Source organism: Barbus barbus (genome assembly GCF_936440315.1).
Source record: "Barbus barbus genome assembly, chromosome: 3".
Taxonomy (NCBI): Eukaryota; Metazoa; Chordata; class Actinopteri; order Cypriniformes; family Cyprinidae; genus Barbus; species Barbus barbus.
Window position 1 is genome coordinate 26732035 of NC_136731.1, and position 17757 is coordinate 26749791.

At 36.0% G+C, this 17757-nt stretch overlaps 1 protein-coding gene across 2 annotated transcripts in view; it reads right to left on the reverse strand.

Moving 5' to 3' along the window:
- Positions 1 to 17757, reverse strand: part of LOC306853892 (protein sidekick-1-like) — a 367593-nt gene that overhangs the window by 28293 nt on the left and 321543 nt on the right. For both annotated transcript variants that reach the window (XM_079391575.1, XM_079391574.1), the window contains exons 29-31: positions 6279 to 6473; positions 4270 to 4471; positions 1288 to 1391 (exon numbers count right to left, since the gene is read on the reverse strand). In XM_079391575.1, coding sequence (XP_079247701.1) covers positions 1288 to 1391; positions 4270 to 4471; positions 6279 to 6473 — 501 coding nt within the window. The remainder of the gene's footprint in view (positions 1 to 1287; positions 1392 to 4269; positions 4472 to 6278; positions 6474 to 17757) is intronic.

The window sequence follows — 17757 nt, forward strand, 5'->3', positions numbered from 1 at the left end:
TTTCATCTAAAATTAGCATTGTTACCTATGTTTAGGTAATTTAATTTTATTTTATTGGCAATGTACAGGCCATTTTCTATTAAATTAAAGTAAAATATCTGAACATAAATATAGGAGTCTGATAAAAATGCTCAATTTAGAAAAAAATTTCAGGCTTTTGCATCTGAACTCTTACATATCTATAAGGACTGGTGGTTCCAAGCTCAAAAATGACTAAAGAGCACCATAAAAGTACCTAAAAATACTTTGTCCATATTTCTTTCTGTGAGAAACAAACAAACAAACAGAAAAGCTTTTCACACAGCACTTAACCCTGCTTTTAACTCTGGCTAAAGAAACGTTTCAGAGCGCTAGCATCACTTTTGCTCTGGTTACCCTGCATTGCAGTGCCAAACTTGCACAGTCTGTAAAGATGCAGTGTTTGAATGTTACGGCTAGATGCTTAGCAACAGACACCCAAACGTGTGCCTCACATTCATGTGCTTTGGACAGTCACAGAAACACTGCATGTTGTATAAACAATCGTTTCAGCATTTGAAGGGACAAATGTCAAATGGTGGTAGAAAATGTATCAGCTAGAGTTTCATTTTCACTTTTATAGTCCGAAAAGTCCATTCTATGTGACACCACAAATAACAGTTTTAATCCAGGGTTTAGAAACATGTTAGCATATGAATACCCAGGTTTTACTGTTAGCCCCGGGTAAATATTGAGCAGTGTGAAACGTGACGCAAGATAATCCAGGATTGTCGTTATTTACAAATATCTTCTCTTCTAGCGAGTTTTGAGTCATTTGAACAGGGGTTTACAAACTTGCCATTGATTCCCATTTATGACGGTCCCCTTCCAACAGACCAAAGACATTTATATATTCCTTATTTGTATCTATTTTCTAAGGTACTTTTATATATATATAAGGACTGAAGAGAAACATAAAATGTTGACTGTCTAAAATAATAAAATAATTTCTGACCATTAAAAGAATAAACTGAAATAATGTCATATTCTGTACATTTAAACTTTTTTTCTTTTTAATATATTCTGAACTTTCCCACAGACCTAGCACTCCCTTGTGGCCCACTAGGGGTCCACTGAACCCAAGAAAGAAAGTCAAACAAGTTTGGAATAGCATAAGGATGAGTAAATAATAACAGAATTAAATCAGTTCCAAGACTTCAGCTTGCAAGTAAATGGTGCAGATCAGACTGTAGTTCCTCTATGACTTTTATTTGAATCAATAGCGCATCAACCAAAGCCAGTAGATACAACACGCTCATTATTACTCACCATCTTGTAAAGTGGTAATTGCATCCGTCTCTTGGCTGTACTTGCTGTCTCCGACGTCATTAGTCGCCATCATTCTGAGCTTGTATGAAGTGAAGGGTTTCAGCCTAAGGGATTGCACAACTCGTGAGCTCTCTCATATTGGACAAAGATCTTTCCCATCACAAATGATGTGGCTCAGCAGTGCATGTATGAACTAGTATCTGTAAATGTCAGGGACACAATCCATTGAAGCCCAATGGCACGCATTGGCAATTACAGAGTTTTATCTTAAAGCACTTGAGGCAGAGAGGTGAAGACGGAAATAAGATACGAAACACTTCATATTGGAGAGCTCATATAAAGGCATGAGTGCAGCATATGCCACTTCATAAAAACAAGAAATGTGTTATGAACAACTCAGGTGGTGGTAAATTATGTCAGGGAATGCGGTCTAATACACTGTAAAAAAAAAATTTGAGTGTGAGTTTAAGGGTCAGGCTGGTCTTGCTGACTGTTCTTAATCACGGGACAGGACTCTTCTACTCATGTCAGCGGGTCTCGCCCTGGCCTCTCCACCCCTCCACCCCTAATTGTTGATTATTTCCTTTGAAATTTAATTGTGATTATTTATATAGTATATATTATTATAATAATATAAATTCAAAATTACATATATTATTTAAATAATAATATTAATATATTTTATAATTTAAATAATAGAATTAAATCTTATTCAAAATACTTATTTTTCCAATTAATTGTGCAGCCCTACACGGTAAAAAAATAAGTGTAACTTTAACTGTAAAATTTAGTAAAAACTGAAAAAAACTGTTAATATGTTAACAGTGAGTTCCTGTACTATATACAGGGAAAACTGTAAAAGATCTAACCAGACATATCATGTAATTTTACAGTAAAATGCTGTTAATTGTACAGTTTTTAGAAGTAAAAATAACAAATCAATGTATAATTTACACTCAGAAACTGTAAACCGATATTCCCAGAATTCCCTGCGTGACACTCCACATTTGAAAGTATTTTGTTTAAATAATCATGTTTTTTAATAGTTTTTGTTATCAGTTATGTACATTTGGGCTTTATATTACATCTTCTGTTGTTTAATGAAAATTTATTGCATTATTTAAGTATCATGTGTGTTACAATGATGGTGTTTTGTGTTTGCATGAATGCACCTTCTATATATTAGTATATACTTCTGCTTGTGGTGAAGCTACCTGTAATGAGTTTTGATTCTTCATATGCCTTTCTCTTTTACCACCTGCATTATTATGATGGTTGTCAGTATGTTAAAGGTACAAAATAGATTTTAGCATTTTATTGTAAAATTACATGATATGTCTGGTTAGATCTTTTACAGTTTTCCCTGTATATAGTACAGGAACTCACTGTTAACATATTAACAGTTTTTTTCAGTTTTTACTAAATTTTACAGTTAAAGTTACACTTATTTTTTACCGTGTAGGGCTGCACAATTAATTGGAAAAATAAGTATTTTTAATAAGATTTAATTCTATTATTTAAATTATAAAATATATTAATATTATTATTTAAATAGTATATGTAATTTTTAATTTATATTATTATAATAATATATACTATATAAATAATCACAATTAAATTTCAAAGGAAATAATCAACAATTACTATTTTTGTCATAATTGCAGTCATACTTCCTAGACTTCTTCAGCTAATTTGAATTAAAATGTACATTTATTTATTTAGCAGATACTTTAATCCAAAGCAACTTAAAGTTGGGGAATAGATAAAATAATTCATTATACCAACTTTCATAATATTAATTTTCAAGCATTGTTCAAATAAGTACAAGTAGACATTGAAGAACAAAGAAAACAGAGTTTTTTTATTGTAAATATTATATTTAAATTAAATTATAATATTATATATTATATAATTAAAATATATCAACATTATTATTATTTGTTATATAATATATAAAATATGAATTATATATATTTTTACAATAGAATTTTAAAGGACTAACAATAATGAAAAAATTACTATAGTCATAATTGTATAACCAAAATGTCTAGCATTCTTCAAGTAATGCTAAGTATAATTAATTAAATATAATCAAAACAATTATAATAACATTCATAATTTATATTATAATAACATATACTTAATAAATAATCACATTAGCCCTATTGCTTAGTCTTCTTCAACCACTGTGTTGAAAATCACAGGCACAAAACTTCTTGATTTTGACAGTAAAGGGAATATGTAGAAAAAATTTCACTTTAATTTCTAATTGGTTCATTTCCCATTTAACCAAGACACACTGCACAAGCCAATTGGGCTCATTAACGAAATAAACATGTCGTTTAGGTTTCATAACCAATTTCTGTCGATTGAGATGAGTTGTACGGCACGTTCCAAAACAACGGGGCTTTCCACTATTCATATTTGCTTAGTTAAAGGGAATATTTTTCCTATGATGCCCCACTCCTAAAAGCCTCCAGCTGGTAAAGACACAAATCAGTCCTGAATAATCCATTTGGCAACAATCTGGCTGTTTAAAAAGCACTCAAAAGCTGATGGCTGCGAGAGTTTTCAACTGAGAAAGGGGACTCATCATAATCAAGATGAGATGGCCCTCTGAATGCATATAAAATACTATTCCACTGCCTATATAATCATAGCTACGGATCTGACATAACTCTTATGCAAAAAGCTGGAGCGCCCGTAGCCCCAACGTACTGATTGTTTCTCACTCTCTCAAATTGGATTGAGTATCATAAATTGCTGCAGAGGAAAAAAGGCTCCTACGCATTCAATAACACTCCCTCCATACTGCCCTTATTGTATGGCCCTCATGAGCCCTGCAGGGGAACACATGTGGCTTTGAAGCAGCGGAGAGTGAAATCAACTCTGTGAGGGTCAGTGGAGGCCAGTCTCTGGGTAAAGCCCCTGGTACTGTTGTTTGTGGGATTGTGGGAGTTGAGAAATGGCAAAGGAGCTCACCTGTCCACTTCCCAGGAGGTATAATTGTGGCTTATAGCAGAAGAATGGGTGAGCCAGTTTCCTTTGGGCAGCTCCCGTGTCTGTAGTGTGAAGTAACGGACGGGAGAGGAGCTGTTCCCTCCGGGCACCCAGTTGAGCTGTAGTTTGCGGGACTGCACGTTGTCCTGAGGCACTCGCAGCTGCCGTGGAGGCTGCGGTCGCTCTGATGGAGCAGAGATAGATGCAAAGTGTGGGTTTAGGGGTCAGGCTGGTCTTGCTGACTGTTCTTAATCACGGGACAGGACTCTTCTACTCATGTCAGCGGGTCTCGCCCTGGCCTCTCCACCCCTCCCCACCTGTGTGACACGCAGCTGCATAACCTTATCGATTTTAATGGGAGAAATCAATGCGGAGAGGCATAATTGTTTATTTAAAGGTACGCGGTATCACCGCCTTTAAAGATGCAGATCATGCGCAACGAAAGCCATTGAAAGCCATGATTGCAATGGCCTTGCCCATGCAGCTTTTAAAAGCACCAAATGAGCAGCTTCAGGAGGTCAAAGGATGATATGTAATCACTCTCCATCTTTAACCCAAACTATCTGTCTGTCTTGAAATTGATTTGTTTATTACCAGTGTAGCAGTTGGGCTGCATATCATGACTCTTTAGTAGTCTAAAATATAACAAAGAATGATTTGGATCATGCATGCATTTTTAAACTTGTATAAATGCCTAAAATCAACAGAAAACCATAGCAATCCATTTTACTTCCGTAATGTGACTTGGTTTCTGAGGAAAATAGGATCAATTTTTATCTATGGTGAATGGGTTGGACCATGAAAAGTAGCTGTTTCAGAATGCAGCCAGACTTGAATGTGAGTTTTCACTACTTTCCTTCTGAAACACCACAGCCATCTATTTCTGAAGACCCTTCAGAGCAAGTCGGAGTATCCCAATAGTAAAGCTTCTGTTACAGATCTATTTTTGCTATTATGATGTTAACATTAACCGGCACTAACTTACTGTGTAAACCATTGGGAAAATTTTAAACAATATCTAACATTATTTTCTGTTCTAGATGATGTGTTGAAAAGTAATTTCAAATGAAGACAATATAAAGTTTTAAAATATAATATTAAATATATGCATGCATGATTTTTTTTTAAAAGCAGGACTTGCTTCACTGCCTATAATTTTAAAGTTGTGGTTAGGATTTGGACAATAATTGTATGATATGAATACTGATCCAGGATCATGTCTCACAAATTCAAATCAAATGGTGTTTAAAGTCACGATGTTAGCAACAGACCTTTTCTTCCGAACTGTGACATAAAAACAAAAAATAAATGAATGTTGGACTTGGTTCAATCCATTAGTTTTTAATGAAGGCAGATCTGAATGTGAACTTGCAGGTAATTGTTAAAAAGGGACCGGATTAAAGCAGACACAATGATTGGAGAAGTCCAGCATGTGTCACCAGAGAAAAGTCTGGCGTTTTATCTAGTTATGAAATTTTAATTACACCATGCATGGATGAATCTTTCACAGTGAAGTCAATAACTTGCATTCAGAAAATAAACTGAAGAATGTGAATAAAGAATGTGATTTTCATTTAATTGTGACTTTAAAGGTAGGGTAGGCAATTTCAGAGCTTTGAAAGCATAAGATGCCACCGTCCTCGCAAAATCACTCTCCAAAGCCACGCCTCCTCCAAAACACATGAACGCGCTCAGGCAGACCAGAGGCTAACCGGCGACACAACGATAGATGGTGTCAATGTTGTCAGATTACCTCATGTCTCATTCACCGGTGAGAAAACATTACAGTACAAAGCAAATAATTTTACAATAATAATTTTTCATTCTCGCTCATTTTCATTCAGCTTCATTTAGACCACTATTTTGCTATTGGGATGTGAAGAGACTTTCAACCAGCATAACAAAAAATGTTTTTGAACCAAATCACATATACTCTGCCTTTAAAGCTACAGTATATGGGTGTTGTGTATTTATGTATGTGTTTGCGTCACCTCTAATCTCAGTAGTTATGACCACAGCCTGTGCAGGTGCTCCCCAGCCCTGCTCCGTTTTGGCAGAGATGCGAAAGATGTAGGCTGACTCCGGGGTCAAGTTGGAGGCGGTGAACTGATGAGTATCAGGGCCCACCTCTACAGTGATGAACTGGTTGGGATCCCCAGAATCCAGACGGTAAGCTACCTGGTATCCTGCAAAACAGTCATTAGATCATCTGAGGTGAGTTTTGATCCTCCGTCCTTCTCATGTCTACGGTGAGACAGCTTAAGCTGACATCAAAAGTCTGAATAACATTTCCACAAACTCTGAGAGTCGTTTTCAGTCAGGCATGCTTTTGAGAACTCAAAGTACATGCTTTTGAGAACTACAAAGAACGGCTCAAAAAGCCATTTGTAGTTGGGAAACCATCTTTAGAAAATCATCTTTTATCAGCATCAACTTTAAATTCGTCTTTAAATTCGTAGTCATTGTTTTCCTTTACTGCAGAAAGACTTCATTCAAATACGTCTTTCATTGGGGAAGTCCTCTCCCTTGCCTTCACTCCTTATAATCAAATTTAATCCAAATGTCAAATTCAATACAAAGAGAAAAGAACCACAAACAAAATGTTGATGAAACCTGCATGAAATGAAATTTGTTTGTCTTTTACCACAGCACAATAGGTACAGCTCAGGTAGCCCTTTTTCGACATCAAACAAGAATCATGTTCTTTTTTACTTTTTTTTCCACCTTATTTTTCCCGTGAGAGTGGGTGTGGCCATTTGTAAATTTTATGGGTCTGGATTTCCAGTCTCATCTGCATCCAGCTATTTTTGGCTGTAAAAAACAGCTCGTTTTTCTGCTTGATATTGCAAATTGGTGCGTCTTACCATATTATTTTAATGTACTATCTTAATTATGAACACATTTTTTAGTGCAAAAAGTTTTACCGTCACTAATCAAGTTTCCATCCAGATTTTGCGCTGTTTTGTTATCGACAAAGAGATATGCGTTAAAAAAAACTTTGCGAAATTTGCTGTCTACAGCCTGTTTCCATCCAACTGGCCTTTTGCCGATAAAATGGTGTGCGTCATGACGTCATCCCTAAAAAAACGAATTGTCGCATAAGTTTTGGCGTATCGCAAAAAAATGTTGCCCTTGAGCCGTTTCCATACATAATTTATCCTTTTGCATAAATTATAGGCTAGGCTAGCTGTTGTTCATCCATTTGAAACAAGCAAAAAAAGCTTATATTAAATTGTATAGGCCTACATACAATAAATTTTATTAAGTGTTTTAAGTTTTTTTTTTTTTTTTTTTGTACTTTGTTATAGACTAGATAGATGATCATAAACAGTTGCAGTTGTATTATTATCATTTTTCTGATTAACGTTTATAGGAAATATGAAAGTTCATTCCGGTTATTTTATTTATCCTAACCGACGGTCGCTAAGCCATATTAACCGTTAACCGACAAGATTATGTTAAATTACAATTAAATTAAATTTAAATTGATAGGTGGCTTGACCCATTACAAATACCTAAATTTGTTTTCCAGGGATTCATTTTATACTGGCAAAAAGCAGCATAAACAACATGAACATGACCTGCAGCGCTTCTGTGAACGGAGAAAAACATAAGCTATTATACATAAAAGAAACAGGCCCATATGAAAAATATATTTTTTCTAAAAAATGTATGAATTAACAAAACGAAAGAAAAAAAACTGCAACAATTAGCAGCCTATATGCAGAATTTAGGTTCATTTTTGTGATGCACTCTCGAGAAAGCAGCAGTTTTCCTTTATTTCACAAAAGTACGTTTTGTATTTATTGTGAATGTACACAAATGAAATAAATATTTTGAATAGTTTTGAATAATGTCTTACTCTTATATGACCACAAATGAAGGAGTAGGCTAGTGCAAGTTGTTTCCACTTTTACAAGGAAAAAAAAAAACAAAACAAAAAGCACAAGGGATCGTGCCGGCGCCTCGCGCGCAGTTAAGCATAGCCTGTTCATGTCATAATAAAATACAGTCAGCCAAAAATATTGAAGAAACATGAAAAAAATATTTTATTTCCCCTCACTCCATCAACAAATTTTATGTTAGAAAGAACTCAGAACAAAGCAAGAATAAAAATATAGGAAGCTAAGAAGCCTAAACGAATTAATTTAAACTTTTGTTCTTCACGTTCATGTAAAACTAGGTTTACTAGGATGAGAGTTGCTGAAATCGCGTTTGGTCTCGTACTGTATCGTGTATCTTGTCAGTGTGTGCACTTGCTTGGCCATTTGTAGTTGATAAACAGGAAAGTGGGTTCAAGCGCCAGCAGAAGGCAGTGTAATGGAAGTGGTCTTTAAGAGAAGCAGTCTATCAGCGGAAGTTTAAAATCAGCTCGTAAGTGTATTTACTTGTCTCAGTGTTTAGCGCATTTGCCGTTGCTAGGAAACGCTTATTTTGTTTACTAGGATGAGAGTTGCTGAAATCGCGTTTGGTCTCGTACTGTATCGTGTATCTTGTCAGTGTGTGCACTTGCTTGGCCATTTGTAGTTGATAAACAGGAAAGTGGGTCCAGCTGAATTGAAATGATCATTTGTTAGATTGGTATAATGAAGGTTATTATACCGCGGCAGTCGTCGTGTGAAGCCCTCTTAGTGTGAAGACCAAAGAGTGTAAAGACCATCGACTCTACCGTGCGACTCCACCGGGCAGGGACACCGGCAAGGGATAGTAGTAGCTTTTTATTTAATTTTTTCATTGATATGTTTATTATTGAAATGTTGTTGTTATATGCATGTGTTAATTTTATTTAATTTCTTTATTTTCTTAAATATGTGGGTAGATAGTATTTATAGAGTTGTAACTTTTTAGTTTTAGTTACTTTTTCTTATTTGTAAGTCGCTTTGGACAAAAGCGTCTGCTAAATGACAAAAGTAAAAAAGTAAAGAGTGTAAAGACCATCGACTCTACCGTGCGACTCCACCGGGCAGGGACACCGGCAAGCGATAGTAGTAGCTTTTTATTTAATTTTTTCATTGATATGTTTATTATTGAAATGTTGTTGTTATATGCATGTGTTAATTTTATTTAATTTCTTTATTTTCTTAAATATGTGGGTAGATAGTATTTATAGAGTTGTAACTTTTTAGTTTTAGTTACTTTTTCTTATTTGTAAGTCGCTTTGGACAAAAGCGTCTGCTAAATGACAAAAGTAAAAGTAAGTAAGTAAGTAAAACAAAATGTGCTTGGCATAATATCACAGGGTTATGGTGGTCAAGCTGAAAGGCACGGACTACAGGCTATTTAAACTGAACAGTGCACTGTAAAAAAAAAAATTATAATCATGTAAACGTAGGCTAGCCTACTAACACCAAATTAAGATAAGTATGTTTGAGAGGTAACTCGTCTTTTTCTTACCATGTATAAAATAATTTTAGATACAATTTAATAATATGAATATGTTTTAATGCGCTTTTGAACTACAGGGAAACGGTGCTTTAACGTGAGCAACACCATGAACACGGACGCTGCCTATAGGCTAATTCTGTCATGTGACTCCACATTTATTTGCGTTAAAGACCCTTTTCTCAAAAAAAATAGTTTCCAAACAAATTTTTGCGACATTTGAAGTATCGATATATGGAATTTATGCGCTAAAGTTAAACGGAAAAAGATTTTGTCGAAACATGAGAAATTTAATCGATAATTGGCATTTCCATCATCTATATCGTAAATATTTTAAAGCGCTAAATATTTTTTCGCAAAAAAATCCTTGGATGGAAACCTGGTTATTGTTATTGTACTGTTTTTTTTCCTACAGCGGCTAATGAACCGGAAGTCTCACCCATAGGCTTACTTCTGCGTTGAAGAATGTGGATACTGGATATTATTTAGCATTATCATTAAAGGGGGGGTCCAATGCTGTTTCATGCATGTTGAGTTATTTACACTGTTAAAGAGTTGGATTCTTATGCTAAACATGGCCAAAGTTTCAAAAAATGATAACAGAGTATTTCTGTGCCAAATACACACTTCTTACAAGTTTCAGAAAGTTTTTTTCCATCATGGCTCTTCGTGATGTCATGAAGGGTGGAACTCCTTGTATAGGCAGTTCCCCCGGAAGATCAAGCTCAAGTACTCCTCACTCTTTAGCTCCGCCCATGGCGCACCTCCAGGAGTTCGGCTGTTTTCTGAGAATCGTAAAGCTGTGTCTTCCTTTTATAAATATGATAAAACTAAAGACTTTTTGGAGATATGAAGGATGCAGTACTACTCTATACATTAGGGTCCCCAACTAAGGATTTTCATAGTTGAATAGGAATTTTTGAATCTTGCCGATAGTCGACTGATAGTTCAATTATATGTTTGGGGGCGGGGCAAATTACCAAGAGTCAAGTCAGACATTGGACAGTCATAATTACTGACGTTAACACACGGGGAAAAAACGGACACTTCACAGATAGAAAAATAATGTTTTATGTTTTGATTAAAAGATAAACGTTAACATTAAACATCAGCAAAAGACTAAGAATTCACTAAATTGTTTTTACAACAGTGCTCTCATTATAATGTTATATATATGACCATGTTCTGTATTTGAGCTGCGTGCGCTGAAGATGACCAGTAGAGTGAAGCATTTGATAGCAGGTTTTTAATCAATGGGATTTAAATCATCATTTAGGCTATCTCATATAGAATACGCTTCGTTATTTATATAACATAACGTTAATGTTACAACTTATAGGCTATCAGCACAAAATGCCCCGAATGCACATGAACATGTCTGCACGGGTCTGAATGAACTCCTTCTTCTTCTTCACGCAACAATGTGCAGAAATACGGCAACTAAACAAACAAATCACAGCGTTTTATTACAATAGTTTTCTCTTTATAGGCAATCCATCTCATGAACACTCAACAATAAACGTGGAACACAAAACTATGATACATTATCCATTCACCACACTCACTTATTTTATTTTAATTTCTCATTTCTAATTTGCATACTTGACCTGTACATACATAGTTGTCTATATTATATATTGTGTTTTTGCTGCTTTATACATTGCCTATTTGGATATTTGTATATTATTCTTTTATTATCTGTGTCCTGTCCTGTTGCTGTCTTTCTGTTGCACTGTGGAGCTTCTGTCACTACAACAAATTCCTTGTATGTGCAAACATACCTGGCCAATAAAGCTCATTCTGATTCTGATAATGTTATGAATATGACAGTCCCAATCATAGTTATTAATATTCTGCATTGTTGCTTGTCCTGCATTCGCTGCGCGCTGAAGATAATCACCGTATAGTACTACAATGAAGTGCTTTACTGCAGCATAACTCAACCAAATGCATCTTATAATACAAGATAAATAAAATATACATGATATATATAAACCGGCTGAAATATTTTGAAATAACTAACTGATCGAAAAATCCAGTCTTTCACTCTGCCTTGTTAAAGATTTAAATCTTTGCCACCAATATGCTCCTCTGTCAGTCACGGATTATGGAAAGTGAAACTTAAATCTATAGAGGTGGTTGGATTTATTCATGAATGTTAAAAATATTAATTAAAAGCTTCTTTCTTTTCAGATTCTTATTTACAACATTATCTTAATAGGCTGTATATTAACTTATGTAGAGAAAACGGGTAGTTCAATGTGAAATCAGACACTGAGCACCGCCACATAGCCAAAATGACATGATCCTAACACCCCCGAACATTTGACTGCGAGTCGAATCAGGCTCGAATCTTCGACTATTCGGGGTCACCCCTACCATAGGTACTCAAGATTAACATGAGATTGGGTGAAACTGTGTGTGTTATGCCCCCTTTAATTGCCATTGTTAGAATTATTCATTTTTAAACTAAAGACCAATTCTGGGGGTGAAAAACACAGAAGTGCTGTGGTCTACTGAGTGTCCATCTGCATCGTGTCCGAGGGAATGACACGTGTTGCAAACCGCCAGCAAAACAAATGATAACATTATCGGGAAACATGTTGAAAATGGAATGTGTGGGCAGAGCTTGGCCGTAGGAGAGACGGAACATTACTCAACTGTCTATTTATCTTTCGGGATGCTTGCACTGCATGCTGGACCCCTTGGGCTGTGCAAAACGAAATTAGGCCATCCCACATTGTGAATCTGCAGCACTTGGGGGCTGCCATTTCATCCTAATGTCCACTTCAGTCATGAGGGGCAGTGGAAAATCACGTACATTCATCCCCAAACACACACACACATACATACACACCCCTCTCTTCCCAGTTACTTCCATGTCAGTGTCTATATTTCTAGAGATACTGAGAGTACTGTGGGCAAAGCAGCCCGTTTGTGTGACTCCGACGGGCTTTGACCAGTGCATTGTTTATTAGGGCTTTGCTTTTGGGAAAGGGCTTCCACTGTGAGGGCATCGGCCCATGTGATTGGTTAGGTCACAACCCCACAAACTCCTGCAACTCAATTTTCCTCATTCATTGCCCAGTGATTACCGGTCCTGCAGCGGCCAGCAAAAACACTCACAAGGGCAGTGCCTCGGCAGAAAGGGAAGGAAAGCCCAGTGCTCCGCCACTGAATCTCAGCAAGCGGCGTTCTCATCAACACTGACTTTTAATGCATTTCCTTTCTTTAAGATGCCTCTTTTTATTTGGGATATTATAAAAGCCATTTGTCCAATTAAAATGTTCTGTATTTTTTAAATTTTTATCTGAAAAAGTATTTAAAAGTATATCGGCTGTCAACTTAATGACAAGCTAATGTAAAAAATGTAAATGTAAATTTTTGTGTCATTAATATTACCCAAAAATTGCACAAAAAACTAAAAACTTTCTCACTAAAAGTGGCTTTGAATGCATTTCTCTTTTTATTTTGGACATTATGAAAGCCATTTGCTTAGTTAAAATGTTCTGTATTTTTTCAAAATGGATAGAGTAGACAGAAAATAATGTATATTGAATATAAAATAAATATTAAAAATATTTTTCTAAAAAGTTTAACATAAGTACAGTTTTTTTTTTTTTTTTGATAATGACACAAAAATTGCACATACACACATACATACACACATACATACACACACACACACACACACACACACACATATAAAAATGAAACAACAACAAAAACAGTCACTGAATCTCAGTAAGCGGCATTCTCATCAAGATCTGCTTTCAATGCATTTCCTTTCTCCAAGACACAGCAAATTAGAGGCATGCCGGGAAATCTCGTTTCTCTCTTTGAAAGAGCTCTCTGTGACTTCAGTTTACATAACCAGTATCTCTTGATCTGCCAAAGTATGACATGGAAACATAACACCATGATGCGGCATGTTCGTCTGAGAGTGCTGCGGTGTTGAAGTAATTAACCAGGTTCCGCTGGCGGGGGCTGCGCCTGCCTTTACATCTATTTAGCCTATGTTCACAACACACATCTGATGTCTAGTTTGATTTAGCATGTCATTTTCTGCACAGTTCCTCTGTCAGACCCTTCTGTTTCTGTTTGAGTGAGGCGGTTGGAGTCAGATTAAGTGCAACTATTCAATTTGCTGCAAAATCCAAAGCAAACTCCCATTCAGCCACGGACTTTAACGGTCAGGTTTGCTGAGGCTTCTGGGAACACAGTTTTCAGCAGCTTTGAAAACGGGATTACATTTAGGCTTTGCTGTAAACAAAAGTCTCTGCTGGAAAATCCAGCATAAACTGGTAGCTGTTTTTTTGGAACATGGTAGCTGGTTTCTAAATGGTCTAAACTTGCATTAGCTGGTGCAAGATGGTAGACGAATGGTTCTCAAAGTGAATGGCACATTGTGGAGAGAGACTTCCATAATTCACTTACAAACATCTAAATGTACTGCACTGACAAGAGATGTGAGAACATGCGAGATGCATTATTTTGAGTGAATATGACTCACATTTTGGACTTATTTGCAGAAAAGGGAGCATATAAATTTAGAAGACTTGAAAACTACACACAAATCATCAGTTTTTTCTGACTTTTGGAGCTTGACAGTTGCAGTCACCATGTTGTGTTCTGTGTTCTTTTTTCAGCAAAATACACAAAAAGCTTTGTATTTTTTCCCCAAAAACTTTTATGATAACTGATATGTTAACTTAACTATGACGAGCTAAAGTTTTGCCATTAACATCACCAAATAAAGATCTTTTGTTGGCCAGATATGATGGACGATATTTTCCAACAAACAAAGCAATGTTTTGATAGCACCAGAGAGACACTGTTAACACTTTTGGGGGACAACAGCTAATGACCAGCTAATGACCGGCTTAGAGCAGCTAGAAACCAGCTCCCATGTTCCAGAAAACACAGCTATAGCATCTTAAACTGCATTTTCCAACAGGGATTTACAAGACTTCTGGGTAAACAGTCATGCTGTGCCACATTCCAGACTAAAATGAAGCGTGCATATGCTTTCAATTTCATTTTTCTACAGTATACACACCGTAACAAAATCCCAATTTTCCCCAAACTTCATCAAAATGGTTAAACTGGCCTCATTTTATTCAAAATTAAAGCTTTGTGAATAGGATTCTATCAACAAATGTGTTCGGATCTCATCTTTGCATCGCTGAGATTGCGTGTATTCTTCTCCGGTGTGATTTGCACAGGCAGCATGATTTGGCAGGTGGCTATTCTGAGCTTCATTCACTTGAGGTTTTAGTCAGACTAATCTCATTAAAACGCAGGGATTTTCTCCTCTCCGGCTCCTTCTTCCCGCGTGAGGAATTAGTCTCAGGTGCATGGTGACATTGCTTCATTCACAGAGCGGAGGAAAGAAACAGGCTCTGCTCTGAGCCAGATACTGCCAGTCCAATGCATTTCATGCTCTCGTGTAGGCCAGATAAAGTACTGAGGAGACTGTTTTTAATGCGAGGTGAAGTACATGAAAGCAGCTTTCCACTTGCATCCAGGCTACATGGGTCACGAGAAGAATGACAATATATTTAAAAAATGCACAAAAACAGCACAACGAATTATTCAACTGAATCAGTCAAACTGACTTAGCAAATCAGACTGAATACATACATAGGATTAGTCTGAATCATTGACTAAATTACTCTGACAAATCACTTCCTAGGTGAATGGTCTTGGATTATTTGCTCACAGAAAAAAGGGGTTTAAAATTGTATCGTTTGGGGTACAACATCTTGTCGCTGGAGCAGTACCCTTAAAAGGACATATTTGTACCTTTTCACCCCTAATAGGTATACATATTAGTAACTTATGGGTACGTATTACTACTCTAAGGTACTAATAGGTACCTATTAGGGGCAATAAAGGTACAAATATGTCCTTTTAAGGGTACTGCAATAGGAACAAGCTGTTGTCCCCCAAAAGGTACAATTTTAAACCCTTTTTTTTCTGCTTTTGGACATCTTTTTGGAATTACAGTGCCCTCCAAAAGTATTGGAACAGTAAAGACAAAATTGCTCTGTTGGCTGTGGAGTCAAGACATTGACAAATATGATTAAAAGATGAATATGAGACAAAACTACAGAATGTCACATTTTATTATTGGGTGATTCAACACACAGATGTTTTACCAGCTAAGAAGTTCAGCACTTTTAGAGTTTATCCCTCTATCTGATGTGAGCATAAGTATTGGGACAGTTGCCTCATTGGGCTTTGTAAGTGATCAGCTGTGTCCTGTTGCATTAATTCTTCAGATATTAAAAGCAGGGAATGTGTCGTATCAGTTATATCCATTACTTCTGCATTCTGAATCTTGCATTCAATGATGACACACACAAACCAGGATGAAGATGAGGGAGCTGACTTTGAGAGAAAAGCAAGTGATTTGGATGCTAAAAGAAAAGAGGAAGTCAATTAGAGCAAAAACAAAGGGCATGGAGAAATCAAGAGTTTGGAAACCACCATCAACAACGACCTGATCGGCTGAGAAAAGAACAGTAGTTGATAACAGACAAATCATAAAAGCTGTGAAAATGAATCCTAAAAGACGTATCTGTAAAATCCCCAACAACTTCCAGAAAGCTGGGGTGTAGGGATGTAACGATTATCGGTTTGACGATAAATCATGATACATTTCCTATTTTTCCTATTTCATATTTTAATTATAATTAAAACTGCATTCGATTACCGCGATTTGAACAACTCACGATAAATATTGTCCAGCATAAAGCACAGTTTTAAGTAACAGTCTTACATGCGCAAAGTGAAACTAGGGTGGAAAAGCTGGGAGGTTTTAAATGAGTGCTAAGGGAATCATACAAATTAATATATGAATGAATTAATTATATTAATGTACCTCTGAAGGTTCTGACTGTCTTCAAAAACGAATTCGATAGCATTTTGTTTTAATCTTTGCTCCATGTTATACCTAAAGGAAGTGTTCTTAATTGCAATACTGTTTTGTCCACGGAGTTTGTAATTCAGCTTTTCCATCAGCGCCACCTAGTGTCAGTGAGTGGATTTACAGAGACTTATTTTTTATATTCAGCCTGTGTGCAATTTCTGTCTGGCCAAAAACGGACCGAATTTGCATGCCCTGCTGTAAATTTTGACCGGTTGATGAAAAACAAGCTTATGTGAATTCTACACATTTAAACAATTCAGATAAGTTATCTAGAATTATTTATGGAACAGATAAAATACATATAATCATTTATTAATAAATTATAATTTTGACATAACACTTTTCTTTATTTAAAGGCTGTAAATGTGAGGTTTACCTTTATATGAAACTTTTTCAAAGCTTTATTTGAAAATTTACATGAGATATTTGAACATGCTATTAAACTGCTGTCAGTCAAGTTGTCATTTAAAATCCGAACATCATCGGTAAATGTTATTGTTTAAGTGATTATGCAAACAATAAGTCATCTTATTTGTTGTTTGCTGATTTTTAAATATAAACCTTGGGGAATTGATTTATGTGTTGGTACTTTTTGAACATCTCCAGCACATTTTAACAATAGCGTGATAATACTGATAACCATGATAATTCTGGTCACTATAATCATGATAAGAAATTTTCATATCGTTACATCCCTACTGGGGTGATGCTCTGACAATCTACTGTCCTCAGGAGACTTTGACACAGAATTACAGATGCTACACAGCGAGATGTTTTGGAACTTTTTTATGGACTGATGAGACAAAGATTAACCTTTAAGTGATGGGAAAGCAAAAATGGAGAAAAAAAAGGGACTGCAAATGATCCCGAGCATACAGCCTCATCTGTAAAGCATGGTGGAGGTGGTGTCATGGCATCGGCATGGCTGCCTCTGGAACAGGCCCTCTCATCTTTACTGATGACTTAATGTATGATGACAGTAGTAGAATGAATTTGGAAGGGTACAAAACCATCTTGCCTACCGATATTCAAGAAAATGCCACCAGATTCATTGGGAAGTGCTTCATATTGCATCAGGACAGTGACCCAAAACACCCTGCCAGTTCAGTCAAGGAATTTATAAGGGCAAAGAAATGGAAAGTGTTAGATAGCCC